Here is a 15134-nt window from a genome sequence, read left to right as displayed (position 1 = left end):
TCCTTTCCTGCAGGGGTTCAATGGGAGGCAGCTTTCCTTCTATCACTTTTCTCCATCCTCCTCCCTCCCTGGTTCCTGCCCTCACCTCCCCAACCCACCAGCACGCCTGAGATCTCCTTCTCCCTGTTCCCAAGGAGCTGGACAGGGCTATGGCCTTCTGGACAGCCCTGTCACTTTCACTGCTCGAATGCTAGCTGTCCTGTCCCTTGCTAAAAGAATCCAGATTGGATTGGGTTATCCCCTATTCCCACCAGATCCTCATCGGTGATGGTTCTAGTCAGCTGGAAGCTGAAGAGTTCTCAGGACTGTTTGGGGGCCTGCCAGCAGCAGGTCAGTCTTAGGTCCCTCAGTATCTCCCAGTATAGTCCTTGAAGCTTCGACAGCCTAACCTCTGTTGCCAAAAGCCATCTGAGCTCTGATTCTAGGACAGCCACATACTGGTGGCCCTTCATTTTACTTTCAGTCCGATTTCTGTATCTGCAAGAACAGAGACTGCTTGATGAGATGCTGAGAAATAACATCTCGTGCACTGTTCAAACATTCAAATTTGTCCTCAGGTCTCAGCCTGAACATCAGTCCCCTCCGGCCTGCATCAGATCCCCTTTTAGACTCCTATTATAGCATCTGCCACAATTCATAGTTTTACATGTCTCGGTGGGATTATCTGCCCAATGTCATGCCCTTTCCCATCAGCCTGGATGACTCCCTCCCTGATGGCAGGGATATTCATTCCGTGTGGCTCCAGGCCTAGTCCTACTCGGATTCTGGTAAGTGCACCCCTGACTAACAGTGCAGATCCCCCTGAGGGGTGGGAGAACCCAGTCGCTAGGAAGAGGAAGGGACAAAGTTCAGGAAGGCTTCCTGACAGAGGCGTATCTGGGTTCACATGGTATACTGACTAAAGGAGAAAGCATACACTGGCTGTCCTGCAAGGGCACTGCCCCCTTCCTGGAGCTCAGTCATCTTTCTCAAGTGTATCCAGGAGCACCTTAAGATCCTAGGAAGAAGGATTCCTAGTATTTAGGGCTAGGAACTGTTTGCTCCCAAGACCACATTTTACCTATAAGGAAACCAAGGTCCAGAGCAGGGTACAGACCAGTTCTGACAGAAGCCCAGCCTAAGGCCTCATGGGGTCCCGTGGTTAGCAGGTACCTCGTTAGCACCCTTCTCACACCAGGAGCCAGAGCAACCAGAGGGATGGCAGAGCATGATTTTCTAAGGCCCGGTGCCCTTGCTCTTTTCCAGAAGAGGTATCTACTTTTCATTTTCCTGAAAGACATTTCAGGAAGATGAGGCAGGGTGCATGCCAAGGTGGAAAGCAGCACATACGGCAGATGGAATGCTGATTTGGCAGTCACCTTGGGTTTGGGGGAGAGGGGGCTGCAGGCTCCCTGCCGGCAAGGGCCACACATCTTTCAGAGGGAGGCCTGTTTGTAACTCTTAAGCAGGCCTGACCTATGACAGAAAGCTGCTTTCTGAGGGAGAGCAAAATAAACAACAATCTTGGCTTCATTTATCATCCAGGTGCCTCCACGGGAGAGTGGGGCCACAAAAGCCTTTTTTGTTTGCTTGTTTTGTTTTTGGAATTTGCAATTGTCTATTTTCTTAAGTCTTCCCCACTAGGCTAGAATCATGCGCTCCTGGTGGGTCAGGCCTGGGTCTTGCCCCTGAAATCCCCAGCAAGCCTCATACAGGGGCTATGTTTGCTGAATAAATCCTCCTTCCCACATGCAGGATTCTTCTTCTTGTCAAGACTTTGCTGAACCATGAAATAAATCCAGAAACCCAGAAAAGAAGATTTCAGAGGTAAAGGCACAAAAGGATCAGGCAGAAAATACTCAGCAGATATAATCAATACAAGTTCAGTTCTTTGAAAGTACCTTTAAAATGGATAAATCTTTGGCAACTTTTGGTCAAGAAAAGAGAAAGCGTGGACAAGCAAAGCTAGGAATGAAAAAAGGGACAAACTGACAATGTTGAGATTTAAAAAGGGCAAGAGAAAATAACACAAAACTTTACAGCAATAAATTAAAAGTCTAGAAAAGACATGTGACCTCCTCTGAAATTACCAAAGCCCTTTTGCAACAGTTACCTCCAGAAACCCTTACACAGCACTGTGCTTTGGACAGCAGTGCTCCAGTTAGGTTTTCTAGAAGGAAAAGAGACTGAGAGGTGGACACCCAGCCCAGGTCCCTGGCAAGCCACCCGCTTTGTCTCAAAGGTCACAGCCACAGGAGCATGTGCCCATCAACGACAGGGACCTGCCACACTCTTGCACTTCTAGCCATCACCTTAAGCCCCCTGGTTGGAGGCCAGCCTTATTTATTTTTCCACTTGAAATGCCATAGGAGTTTCACTTTATTTTTACTTCAAAAGCAGCACCATAAAAATCCTTGATGATTAGAGCTCCAGCTGTCCTAAGTTGTTTGTCAAGGGATCGGTTACTCAAATCTCCTATGGAGGGAAACAGTTTCAGGCGAGAGGCCATGGGAGCTGAGAAACACGAATGTCTCATCTCTAAAAACTTTCAGACTCCCTCCTGTTCACCGCCTGGCCTGCCCCCTCCTCCCTTCCCCCAACCCCACCATCTGCTCTCTAGAGAGCAGATCAAATTTTCGGGCTAAGGTATCTGGCGCCAAAGACTCAGTCCCTCCAAGGTACCCCCTGTCCCCCACCAACGCAGAAATCCAACACCACGACCCAAATGGACTACAGCCACATGAAACCACAAAGTAAAGTTTATAAAGCTTTATTAAACATTTCAAACAGCTGTGCAACGAACACACCAAAAATAAAAGCTCCGGAATAGCAGTCCACATGTTCCCCAAGTGTGGCCTCACAGTCCCATTCCCTAGATGGACTGCCTCCAGTTCTGTCCTCTGCCTGGCCCACTGCCCTTCCCGCTCAGGCAAGAGAAAGATGGATGATTGAGACTGGACGGACAACCATGCTGGTCCCCAGTGGGCAGGGGCCAGGAGAAAGTCTCGTTTGCCAACACTTGTTACAGAAGCGCAGAAAAAGCAAAAGCAAGTGACAGTCACAAAGTCTTCCTGTGTATTCTTCATAAGGTACAGTCTCTATGCGCAGGACTGAAGGAGCTCCTGGCACAAGGACGATGGCCACCGCTCCCCTCTGTCTTGTCTGAACCATCTCGGAGTCCAGTGTGCTGGTCACCCTGCAGTCCCCATGCTAAATAAAAACTGTAGCGGCACCTACTATAGCTAGCTACTGCTAAACCTCCAAGTCAGAACACGCTCGATAAAGCTTCTTTAAAAGGAATATACACATGTATTTGTATACACACGCGCACACACGCACGTACACACACACTCACGGCACGCCAAAAAATATCCAAACACCTATTACAGGGATCATGGCTGTTATGAAACACACAAGTACTCTCCCATTCACTCGGCTGGGGACTGCTAGATCTACAGGGACACGCCACACCTCAATCCTGCAGAGCATGCACGGGAGACACGGTGAGGCCCCCCTCCTTGGGACAACTGAGAAAGGCAGGAGGAAGGGCAAAGAAAGTGAGGCTGGGCTGGTAAGCATGAGCCCAGACACCCAAGTGAAAGAGCAACAGGTCTCTGTTACTTCTTTCTTAAAAATGAGTGGAGAAAATACTGGAGATTTGTGAACAACAAACAGTCAAGACACGTTTTTGTCTGGGCTGCTGACTGGGGAAAGAAGGATGAAAAAGCGAGGCTCTCGGGCGTCAGCAATCTCTTTAAATTCGAGATAAGTGCAAAAATGAGCCCTGTCTTAGACAGGTACTCCCCCAAAAAGGAAAGGGGTAGAAGAGAACTAAAGGGAAACCAGGACAGGGACTGAGGGGATGGTAACATTCTGGGAAAGGAAGAGACCCTGAAAAGGAGGGGGTCACAGAGGTGACAAGACTGGCATTTTATCTGCCCAGGTCATGCTGGGACGGTGGACCAGGATGGGCACAGACTCCTCGCAGGAATGAGGCGATGGGGGTGACCATCCTGCCAGCCTGGGGGGTAGGGGGGGAACCGAGATGGGGACAGAACACACACAATCACAAGACCACCCACAACTACAGGACTCTACAATAAAAGCACCGGTCAGTGCCATTATTCACATTATAAGGATAAAACATCACAGGCCAAGAAAGGCGCCGTCAGGAATGTGGCACCCGCGGGGCTGCGGGATTTGAAACTCCAATGCTTTATGACCTATGTCAATGCCTCCCCTCCCATCTTCTGCTTCCTTGGAAAGCTAACTGGGCAGGCTGTTAGGTGCCCACAACGCCGGGGTCGTGCGCCGATTCTGGAAGCGGGGAATCAGAACAGTGGTACAGGAAACAGTTTCCCCAGCAGCTATAGCAGATGAGGAAAAGGGCTGCCAGGAAAACCAAGGCACAGATTGTGCAAGGCTTCCGCTCCAGGAGGAAGCTGAGCAGGTAGAAGCCCATGAACATGGAGTGGCTGAACCACAGGGCGGGGTTGAGGGGCTTGGGGATGAGGAGGACGGGCAGCAGCCACTGGAGGCAATACATGATCTCTGCTGGGCAGGGCCTTCGCCAAGGCCACCGGGCACCGCTGCAGGAACCGACCTAATGGGAGCCAGCGGGCGCAGGCAGCTGCCCTCCGCTTTCTTCAACCCTCACTCTCCAGGAGCTGAGCCGCTGTGCTCTCTGGCTGTCAGCCCGGGATCACCAAGGCAGCAGGGATCCTGAAGAGAAAAGTCAACACAACAGACAAACAGACAAAAAACAGACAGACAGACAGACAGACACCAAAAAAAAAAAAAACAGGAACAGAATGTAGACTTATTTGGGAAAATGGATCATGGTTAACAACAGCAAATGTGAATGCCCTTTCCTCCCTGCCCACCCATGGAAGTCTATTCCGCTCCACATCACCATCTCAGGAAGCTCCTCGAGTATCTCCCCCGGGCCTGTCGGGGAGGTGGGCCAGAGGGCTCTTCGGGCAGGTCCGGCACAGTGGACTGGCTTTGCCTGGGCCCTGCCCAGCAGAGATCATGTATCGCCTCCTGGGGCTGCAGCCCGTCCTCAAGGGCCCCAGACCTCACAATACCGCCCTGTGGTTGCCACCGGATGGCCACGGGCTCCATGCTGTGCCCCCACAAAATAAGAACAAGGTTCGGTTCTGTATCTAGTCTGTCACAGCAGGTGCTCGGTAGAGAGTTAAAGCACCTCACTGCCAGCCGGAGCTCGCTGGTAATGGATCCTTGCATGCCCTGTGAGGCCACGGGGCGGGCGAGGGGGTGGGGGTGCAGTACTACCAAATATTTTGTTTTAAGATGGCAGCCTGGCATCATTTTGCCAAAACCAGCCAACTTCTTAGAAAGTCAATGTAGGAAAAATCACCATGCTACCTCATCCAAACTGACTTTGCTTGGATCACTTACACTTTCCATCTGCTGCTGGCACTGTATAGAACCTGACCTCTGTGAGCTTTTAATCAAAATTAATTTTCTATCCACAGAGGGGCAAATGCCATTTGGCCCCTGTGCTAGATAGCTTGCTGGAGAGGCGCTCTCCAGTGGCGGGCCCCTAGGGCGTTGAGGCTGAGCTCGCAACCCGTGTCTGGGTCTTGTCTGGGTCTTCCCCGCTGTGCCTGGAAATGGACCTGCGGTGGCCACAACCCTCTGGTGACGGTAGCAAAACCCCATTCCGACCTCCAGCTGCCCAGCACAACGGGTACAAAGAACCTCGCTGGCTGTGTGAAGTCCTACCAGGGCCTAGGGGGGAGGGGAGCATATGAGAGAGATTGAAAAGACCTGTCTGGCAGAAATGATCCCGGAGCATTTTCCGACCACTTTTTGAAAAGCTCATCCCACCCCTTCCGGGCACACAAAGGCACCGATCCCTCCCGCATCCCTCCCACAGGGTAGACCCAGGGACTACTGCTTGTGCGCCTAGAGCTCAGTGCTCTGGCTCTATTTCTTTCAATAGTCACCTTGGTAGTAACTCTAAGAAGCTGGACGCAAAGAATGAGAGAAAGTTCCGTGTTCAGGGACTCTCGGGAAGCAGAGGACACGGGCTTAGAGCACATCAAATACCAGAATGAGTACCAACCACGGGCCTCTGAAGCCAAGGCTCCGGGAAGGGGCACCTCTTTTTTTTTTTTTTCCCCCGCTCTGTGGGGCAAATGAGGTCTTCCTAGTTTTCCACCCGTGCCCAAGGTGGGGTACTGGTGTGTCACGGACACTGGGATAGAAATTGCAGGCCACCGCTCAGAGAAGGAGTTCCGTGCCAAAAGGCGTGCATCCCCTACTCCAGCCCTTTGCGCTACTCAAGAGTTGCAGTTCCTCTCCATTTTACACTAAAATCTAAAAGCGGGCACAGCGGAATCTTCTGGAAAGGGGCTAAGATGGAACTCAGGAGGCGGGGGTCGGTGTGGAAAGAGCAAATGAATTATTTTTTCCTCTCCTGGCGAATGAGAAGCGCCCCCGGCCACCCCTCCTCAATGGAACCCACCCCAGACGCGCATGCGCACTTGGGTGGCGGGCGGATACTTAAGGCGCGGCCACCGCGGCTGCGGCAGTGCGCCCAACAGCGAACTCCAAGAAATCGGTGGGCCTTGGCGAACCGCGCTTGCTCTCGACCACTCACCCACCACTCTCGGAACCATGGCGGCAGTGGCGGCAGCCTCGGCTGAGCTGCTCATCATTGGCTGGTACATTTTCCGTGTGCTGCTGCAGGTAAGTGTGCCCAGGTACCGGGTGGGAAAGGGGTCCCGATTGGCGCCCCCTTAACCGGCAGGCCCACGTCGCAATTGCCGCCTCCCGGACCCATCCTATCCTTATTGCCGCGAACCCTGCTTGCCAAAGTGCCGCGGTTGGCACCGCGTGCCCCCGCGCGTTCCCTGCGCCCTCCTCCTCGCGCAGACCCTTCCCAGTGCGCCCGCGCCCGGCCGGGAACAAAGAGTTGGGGCGCGGCGGGCGCCAGCCGCTGACGATCGCCGAGGCTCTTAGCGACCAACGCGGTAAGAAAAACCCGCTATACCCAGACTCGACCCCAGGAGGGAGGCGGGGCACTTGTGTTTTGCGAAGAGACTTTACGCTCGCATAGCAAAATTTTCCGCCTTAAAAAATTGCGCATTGCGGGGAAATTTCTTAAAAAAATATATATATATATATAGCGCTTGCGAAGGTGGAACCAAAAATAAGTTAGAAAAAGGCACTTCTCAGGCCAAAAAAAAAAAAAAAAAAAAGCTCTTCATAAAAACCCACAACGAATTGGAGAAAAGTAATTCGCGGGAAAAAATGAATTAGAGAAAATGCGCATTGCAGGAAAAATAAATCAGGCAAAAGCACTTGGCAGAAATAAATGCATTAGATAAAAAGCGCACTGCAGAAAAAAAAATCAGACAAAGGAGCTAACAGAAAAAACATGAATCAGATAAAAAGCGCTTTGAAGCAAACAATTAGAAAAGGTTCTTTGCAGGAAAAATGGGAGAGAAAAAAAGCGCTTCCAAAAGGACAATTCGCTTTATTAAAATAAAAAATCAAATAGAGGCAAAGTGCTTTGTAAAAATAAATCAGAAGAAAGCACTTTGCCCATAAAATCATTTACCCTAAAAGCACCCCTTGCAGGAAGAATTCCCTACTAAGGGAATCCTTTGCCAAAGGAATCGCATATTTCCTTTAAGGTGTTCCTGGAATGCTGCATTTACTGGGTAGGATTCGCTTTTCGAAATCCTCCAGGGACACAGCCCATTGCGAGAAGTGAGGTATACCTAAGTTGTGGGTCCAATCAGCTTGCTGCCATGCAGCCTTCAGCACAGTTGGAAAAGCTCCAGCTGCCCTGACTCGTGGACAAGCTGCGCCCGCGCCTGCCTCTAAGTCCAACCCGCGGGCGGGCGGGCGGGCGGGCGGGGCAGGGGGTGGGGCAGGGGCGGGCACGGCAGCGCAGCAGACGGGCTGCGGGTGCCTGCCTCTAAGGGCAGATCCCGGGTCTCTTGCTGCAGGTGTTCAGGTACTCCCTGCAGAAGCTGGCATACACGGTATCGAGGACCGGGCGGCAGGTGCTGGGAGAGCGCCGGCAGCGTGCCCCCAACTGAGGTCCCAGCCCCCAGCCCTGGGCGGCCTTGTCACCAGGTGCTCCTGTGCTTCTTGGCCAGCATGGGAGCCAGTGCCGCGCAGGAATGGGGGGTCCCCTGTGCTCTCTCGCCAGAGGAGCATTTGCCAAGGTCAGTGAGGGGCCGGTAGGCTCCTGGAGAAGCAGCACCGACAATGACGACAATACCAGATCCCTTCCAAGCCCCTTTGCACCCCTCTGACTGCTGGGTGGGGTAGAGGGAGGAGGGGGGGTGGGGGGGGGAGCTTACCCCCAAGATCTGGGCACAGGCAATGCATTCTGATCTGGACCAAGTCGGGACAGCGCCATCCCAGCCCCGCAGCCATGGCCATGCTAACAGGCCCACCACAGAGATCCAGACAACCACACCAGCCAGCAGAATGGACATTCCAGCATCACCAGCCAAAGCCCTGAATCTCCATGCAGCAGACAAGGCACCAGCTGCATGCCTGTGTGGCGGGACTTGAGGGCGAGAGGGAGGGAGGAGGATTAAGAAATGGAGGGGGGCCCTCTCAATGTCCCTTGCCTACAACACGTGCATTCCAGCCTTGCTGCCTTTGCTCCCTCAATTCCCTTCCCCCACTCCCTGCCTCCTAAACCCACCCCAAAAGAAATGTGTCACTCAATTTGGACCTATTCAACCAGTAAATGAATTCCATCTTTACTAAAACACCTTCTCTGAGCTCCCAGCCCCTCACTGATCTTGCTTTCCCTGGTCTCACGCAGTTGTGGTCAATATTGTGGTAATCGCTAACTGTACTGACTGTGTAAGTGTGCATTAGTTGTGTCTCCCCAGCTAGATTGTAAGCTCCTGGAGGACAGGGACCACCTCTACAAAAAAATAAAAAACCAGTACCTCCCCCATCTCGCACAGTGTCCCAGGACCCTGCGGGGTGGTGGAGGTGCACCAAAAAGTTGTCTCTCTTGTGACTTCTTTTAAGGCTTCAACACATACTCCTTAAGACTGAACTGATGTACCACTGCGGGGGGCGGGGGGCACACTACTTGAGAGAGGGAGGGTGGGGGAGGCAACAAAGGCAGAATAAGCAAACCCAGTTCCATCTTCACTTAACACTGTTCTGAGATAAAGGAACACTTCCCCCACCCCAAAGAGAAAGGTCTACATCCTTAATTGTGGTCTCTAGAATAAAGGACCACTTACCTTCCCCAGAGGGGTGGATGCCTTCACTTGTCCTGGAATAATGGGCCTTGGCAGGTAACTACTGGGGAAGATGGGAGGCAAGAAAGGTGGGACTAGCCTTCAAGATGGGGTACTAGAGACCAAGGGGGTGATCAGGACTTCAGAACATAAAGTATTATCTCCATCCAGGAACCTGAAGGAAGTGAACAGTGGGCACTGGCTTGGACAATGAGTATCAGATAAGAGGTGTGGTATGGTGCCTCCTTGGCCCACCTTATCCCTCCAGGCCCTAAAACCCCTACAGGGACCACTATAAGGACATTCTACTCTGCTGTGCTACTCTCCAGGTCTCCTAACCGACACCCAGGAAACTCTCTAGCTCTCCCCATTAGTGGGTTCTCCACTTCTGGCATTAGCTTCCATATTCTTAGGGACTTACCAGGTCCCTGGCCCTGGGCTCTCTCCTGCCATGTCAGGGTAGATGAGCGGGTGGCCTGGCTGTTTGGATCCTGGCTTCTTTCTCTCCTCTTTCACTCTTGAGTGAGTCAGGACTCCTTTCACATGGTCAGCTGACTGCCTCACCAAATGGCCCTGCCGCCTGTTCAGCCTTGTCTCTGGCTTAATGTGTCCCTGTCACTACACACCTGTTCCTGGGTCAACACCAAGGGAGGATTTGGAGCGGTAAATCTCCCTCTCTGCCACTTCCTCAAATCCCTTAGTCACAGTTGTCACAAACACTTCTGGAGCACTAAGCACCTTGCCCCTTGAGCCTGATAATATCTCCCCTCCTCTAAGCAACCCCTTTCTAAACCCCACTGCCAGCACCTCTAGAGGCACCTGTAACTTTAGTACAGCATCAGAGAATTATGGGAGTAGAGGGTACAAACCTCAGTTTTGGTACTGGCCTTTGTCATCAATTAGCCCAGGGAAACTGGCCAGGTCGCATCCTACCCCTCACCATCAGCTCCCCTCTGTACCAAGGCTGCTAAGATCCAGGTGAACTCCAAGACACTAGCAACATTCTGCCTTCAAAGTGGCAATCAGGACCCATGGGGACTGGGGTGGGGTTGTGTAATCAGAGACTCCCATCTCCCTTAGGCCGGGTGACTCCAGCTTCTACTGCAGCCTGCAGGTGGGGTGGATCTCCTCTTGCCCCAGGCTGACTCATCAGCAGGCAGTGCCCACACCTCCCTTCTGAAGTTGTTGGCAGGCCTCAAGACTGGGAGTTGCTGTGGTTTTCCACACTAAGCCCACAGAACCGTGGACATTTCAAAATGTGTTCTCAGTGAAGACTGCCTCACCTCAGAGCCTTCAAGGGGTAGGCCCACAGCCCCACTGTCCCACATGCTCTAACCTCAGCCCAGTTAGAAGGTAACTGGGTTCAGACAGACAGGCATGGAAGGGTCTGGCTATTCTGGACAGAGCATGCTCCCCTTAGCCTCCTGTACCCCCTTTAAAAGGCTGGAAGCTGCTGGCAGCCTCAGTCTTTCCAGATAATCTTGGCAAAGCCCACTTGTGGGGCTTCTCCATCCATCCATCAGAGTGGCATGGTGAGATGACAGACTTCCAGGCAAGCGCTGTCCTGGTGGCCTGTATCCACGTGGGTGGGCTTGAGTGTGCAATGACCACTCTCCCACTTTCATCCCTCATCCCCAGACCCTCATGTTCTGGCAGCAAACAACCCACTGGAGAAGGCAGAAGGGATGTGTCCACTTTCTGTTCCTGTGTGGTACCTAGAAGTCTGGTCCAAACACACCTTGTTTATAAAAATTTTTCCAGAAGCAGTACCAATAAAGCATTTTATTCTGATAGAGAGTAGAAGTTAAAAACGACTACAGTTTCATTGCAGGGCCCTTAGTCCACAGGCCTCCCTTTCCCCCAAACTATCTCCACCACCCCTAAAAGGCTCTGTCCCTGTAAGACCAAGGATACAGCAGATGATTTGTGAGGGGATTGGAATGGCTTTGGAATGGCTTTGGAAAGGCAAGACTCTTGGCAAGAATACCCCAAGAAGGATGTCAGCGTCAGCCTAACCAGGTAAGCTGGGGGTCGGGCGGGTAGGGTTAGGTACCATGACTTTCAGAGTTGTGGGGTCTATGTGACACCGCTATCTCTACCTGTGGAGTATTTGGATTGTGACTGAAGAAGGGGTGGGGGACAAGCTTCTTAAGCTTTAGCTGTGGGACAGCAACAGCTTATTACACCTGCGTTGGATGAGGGAGCAGGTTTGCGGTGAGCCATTTGCTACGGATCTATTTTCAAACTTGTATCTACTCAGGAGCCAGCACCCTAAAGTGAGATTCTGAATTTGCAGTTAGTTTTACCCCCCTAGATTTAAACGTGCACAAACGCACACACAACACACAAAACATTAGCCTAACCAACAGTCTCTTTTTCCCTGGTGACCTCTGACTTCCTCTGTAAGCCCCAGAGTCATGTCACCATCTTCTCTGGGAAAGATACTGTTCACCCTCCCCTCCACCCCCTCTCCCTCCCACAGGGCCCAAACCCCAGCAGGGTCCAGATTCCTGAGCATTCCCAGAGCAGGAAGTCAAAGAGGAAGGCAACACATGGTCCTTGGTATAGCACACAGTGACAGGCTTGGAATGGAATGCATATGTTTCAAAGAGAAGAGAACAACAAAAAAGACAGCCAAACCCAGACTTCCAGATTCCTCTTTGAAACAACATATTACAGATAAAAGGTTAAAACGTTTTTGGCAGCAATTCTAACAAGACCAATTACAGATCCGGAATTGATCTGGTCACTGGAAACTGACCAGGGCTCTGAATCTTTTAAAGATGTGCTTGACATTAATGAGTCTCTGATTTAAAATAAACAAATAAACAAGATCTAACACTTGGCATTAGCACTTAAGCTGGAACTTTTTTTTTTTTTTGTCCTGGCTTTGGTGTTGCTGTCCAGAAGGCTCTGAGGGGATGGCTGGACCATGTCAGGCAGGGCAAACAGAAGCTGTTCCCAACACACCAGCTCCCTGAAAGGGATAAAACACGATCCGAACCTATGAACAGAAAGATCATTCGCTCCCTAGGACAGATCCCAGTCTGTCCCAACATTTAGCGTTGCCCAACACTTAGCGTTGAAAAGGGACACGGAGGCCTGGAAGGAATTTACAGAAAGTCTGGAAGGGGTAAGCAAAAAGAACTGTTCCCCATCCCCCATTCTTTCAGGCCATTGGTGTGCCAGGCATTCCGTTCCTTCAGCTGCCCTTGAGGGCCACTCCCCATATATACTGGAGGAAAGGAAATGGTGTCCAGACTTGATGTAAAGTTATGAGATAGGTAAGAAGCACCCGTGACTCAAAGCCGAGCGTCAACCTATTACCCCATCACCTTAGACACCAAAGCGGGTGCCTTGGGGCGGGAGACCCCTTTACGCCCCTCTCACCCACGCCCCTTCTGATTTAAAAAAAAATAAGACTGAAGGGTCGGAGACAAAATAACAGGACTCTCAGAAGCTGGGCCCCCTGCCATGGGCCCCTGGGACGAAGAGGCGGTAGTCGCGCCCCTCAGCCCCGCGCTCCCCGACTCTGCCTGTCCCGTCCCGGGAATAGACAGGCGAGCACTGACCTTGGAGGCCAGACCGAGACCCAGGGGTCCGGTCACTCGGCCTCGGCCCGGGAAAGGACTCCCGAGGCCCAGGTTAGGGCCACACAGGGCAATCACGTGACACCGGACAGGGGTGGCCCCCTGGGTGCGCGGAAGGAAAACCCTAGAAAAGGACGGGGAGACGCCTTAAGGTGACCCCAAAGGGACAACATGGCGGCGCCGCCGCACTGAGGGCCTCTCATCCCGTCCCCAGGGGGCCGACGCCACGGTACCTGCGAGCCCTGCCATGGCGCCGCCGCCACTGTCGCCTTCGCTGCCGCAGCCTGCCTCCACCTCAGCTCGCCACCGACGCCGCAGGAAGCCGGGGAGACGCCCCCTTCGTCTTCGAGTGGAGCAGTCCGAGGACCCCTCTTGGCATTGGGCTGCCTCCAGAAGACGCCTGATCATAAACCCCAAGTTGCGGTCATCTTCGCCCGATATCCCCCAAAGGTTCGCCTCTTATGAGCCTTTGAAAACTTTCTATGTACGTGTGAGGAACTGACAGAGCTCTCACGTCTTCAAGTCCGAAGAATTTTTAGTCAGGCGCATCTCGGGTAGTCCCGAATCAGGGCCTCATGGTCCCCTCATGCATATGCAGCAGATTGTGATCCTTACTCAGTGAGAGCCCGAGGGGGCGTACCTTAGTCTCGGTAGGTGAGCTCTGGGTTCCGCGTCCGTGCGTAGGTTACCCGGGTCATCCGGGGCAAACCTTCTCTTGGCTCAAAGTCCGCCCTCTCCCTGGCCCTTTCACCAAGGGGCCAAAGTTCAGGAGCGGGAAAATCGGGTTCAGAAATTAGGACCTGACTTGGGTCAGGACCTGACTCCTCCCCTTTCCCCATACACGTTGGGGCATCTTGACAACCGCGACTCTCAGCTTCCCTCGGTGCGATGAAATGCTTACCTCACAGAATTGTTATGGGGGTTGAATGAGTCAGGATTCGTTTATTAGCTAATTAAGCGCATTCCTTGAGCGCTTACTATCTGTAAGTGCAGTGCCAAAGGCAAGAGGGTTGAGTGGAAGGTGGAGTGGAGAGCCGTAGACACTGCTCTAACCTCAAGGCTCTGCCAGCGCAGTGTGGGCAAGTGTAGGGGCGGGCGGAGGGCAGGCGGGGGGGGGGGGGGAGACGACAGTCAGCAAACAATGACTGTGTTAATAATATTAATCAAGTCAACGTACAATTATGCGGCGTGGGAAGTGTCGTGGGGGAACGTAAGGAGGATTCTGAAAAATGAATGGGGTCCTAACATGGGGTAAGGGGTGTGAGGGTGGATACGCCCTGAGAAGCTGGCATTTAGACTGAGAAACTAAGGACAGTTAGGAGTTGTGCAGGGCTAGAGCGAAAGGGGAAATACTATAGGCAAAAGAACCACTTGTCCCAGATGAGGTTGGAAGGAGCAGGGTGGGGGTAAGTGCCGAGAAAGGAGTAGTGCAGGTAGAACTACCAAATGAATTTGGATTTTATCTTGAGAGTAATAAGCCATTTTTTTTTAGAGGAATGATAACAAATTTGTTTTCCAAAAGGCTACCCTGGTTGCATGGCTTGGAGGACACTTGGGAGCAGATGTAGGGGGACCAGTTAGAAGGTTTTTGGAACTTTCTAGCTACAAAGTGATGATGACTGAGGGTGATGGTTTGGAAAAGTGGAGAAATAAAGGATGAAAGAGTGGATGCGTGCTAAGGTAATGGCAAGAACATCTAGGTTTTTGTCTTGAGTATGAAGGAGTCAAGAGCCCTTCACTATAGTGGTGAAGCTTGAAGAGGGATCAGTTGAGGGGGAAGATACAGAGTTTGGCCTTGAGAAGGCAAGTTTTTGAAATGCTTGGGCAAAGTCTAGGTGGAGAGGTTCAATAGGCATTTCTGTATGAGACAAGCTCAGAAGAGAGGTCTGGGCCGGGGATTCATATCTGGGTAGCATTGGCACACAGGTGATGGATGAAATCATGGTGCTGGATGAGATTCCCAGGGAGGGGAGGTACATTTTTAAAAAACACAGATGAGGAGGAGGAGCCAAGAAAGGAGGCTGAGAAACTGAACAGAGGGATAGGAGGAGGACCAGGTGTGCACGGGATCCCAGAGAGGTTTCAAGAAGGAGAAAGTGCTTAGTGGGGCTGACTGCTGTAGAGGACAGAAGTGGTACCATTTGGTTGGGTTACAAGGGGGGCTTACGGACTGTATCCTTTATGTTGTAAGTCCACAGAACCCCAAAAAACCCAAAATCAACTGGCTTAAAAAATAAGTAGGCTGCCACCCAATGGCAGATTAATTGAGTTGCTTGGCAGTGTCATCAAAGACATTCTATCTCCCAGGTTG

The 15134-nt window shown here is 52.0% G+C and overlaps 2 protein-coding genes across 4 annotated transcripts; one reads left to right on the top strand and one right to left on the bottom strand.

The window, feature by feature from the left end:
* Nucleotides 1–2733: 2733 nt before the first annotated feature.
* Nucleotides 2734–13203, bottom strand: BLCAP (BLCAP apoptosis inducing factor). The gene is made up of 2 exons (XM_059133254.1): nt 13057–13203; nt 2734–4701 (listed from the first exon to the last, which is right to left on the bottom strand). Exon 2 carries the CDS (start codon nt 4523–4525, stop codon nt 4262–4264), a length of 264 nt encoding a protein of 87 aa, XP_058989237.1. The 5' UTR covers nt 4526–4701; nt 13057–13203; the 3' UTR covers nt 2734–4261.
* Nucleotides 6512–8988, top strand: NNAT (neuronatin). 3 transcript variants are annotated; one of them, XM_059133257.1, is made up of 3 exons: nt 6512–6696; nt 7647–7722; nt 7965–8988. In XM_059133257.1, the coding sequence occupies exons 1-3, from the start codon at nt 6625–6627 to the stop codon at nt 8192–8194; spliced, it is 378 nt and encodes a 125-aa protein (XP_058989240.1). In that variant the 5' UTR covers nt 6512–6624; the 3' UTR covers nt 8195–8988. The 3 variants fall into 3 exon arrangements, with proteins under 3 accessions (XP_058989240.1, XP_058989239.1, XP_058989238.1); XM_059133255.1 differs by having other exon boundaries at nt 6516–6696; nt 7647–7727; XM_059133256.1 differs by lacking the exon at nt 7647–7722 and having other exon boundaries at nt 6513–6696.
* Nucleotides 13204–15134: the final 1931 nt, after the last annotated feature.

Source organism: Mustela lutreola, chromosome 9 (genome assembly GCF_030435805.1).
Source record: "Mustela lutreola isolate mMusLut2 chromosome 9, mMusLut2.pri, whole genome shotgun sequence".
NCBI lineage: Eukaryota > Metazoa > Chordata > Mammalia > Carnivora > Mustelidae > Mustela > Mustela lutreola.
The sequence above is the reverse complement of the archived record's forward strand: the minus strand, read 5'-3'. Positions and strand labels throughout refer to the sequence as shown.

Excerpts from the sequence above, each read along its gene's own strand:
- BLCAP (XM_059133254.1), bottom strand. The coding sequence starts at position 4,525 with ATGTATTGCCTCCAGTGGCTGCTGCCCGTCCTCCTCATCCCCAAGCCC.
- NNAT (XM_059133257.1), top strand. The coding sequence starts at position 6,625 with ATGGCGGCAGTGGCGGCAGCCTCGGCTGAGCTGCTCATCATTGGCTGG. Across the intron at positions 6,697-7,646 it reads TTTTCCGTGTGCTGCTGCAG|GTGTTCCTGGAATGCTGCAT; the intron begins GTAAGTGTGCCC and ends ATTTCCTTTAAG. Across the intron at positions 7,723-7,964 it reads GACACAGCCCATTGCGAGAA|GTGTTCAGGTACTCCCTGCA; the intron begins GTGAGGTATACC and ends CTCTTGCTGCAG.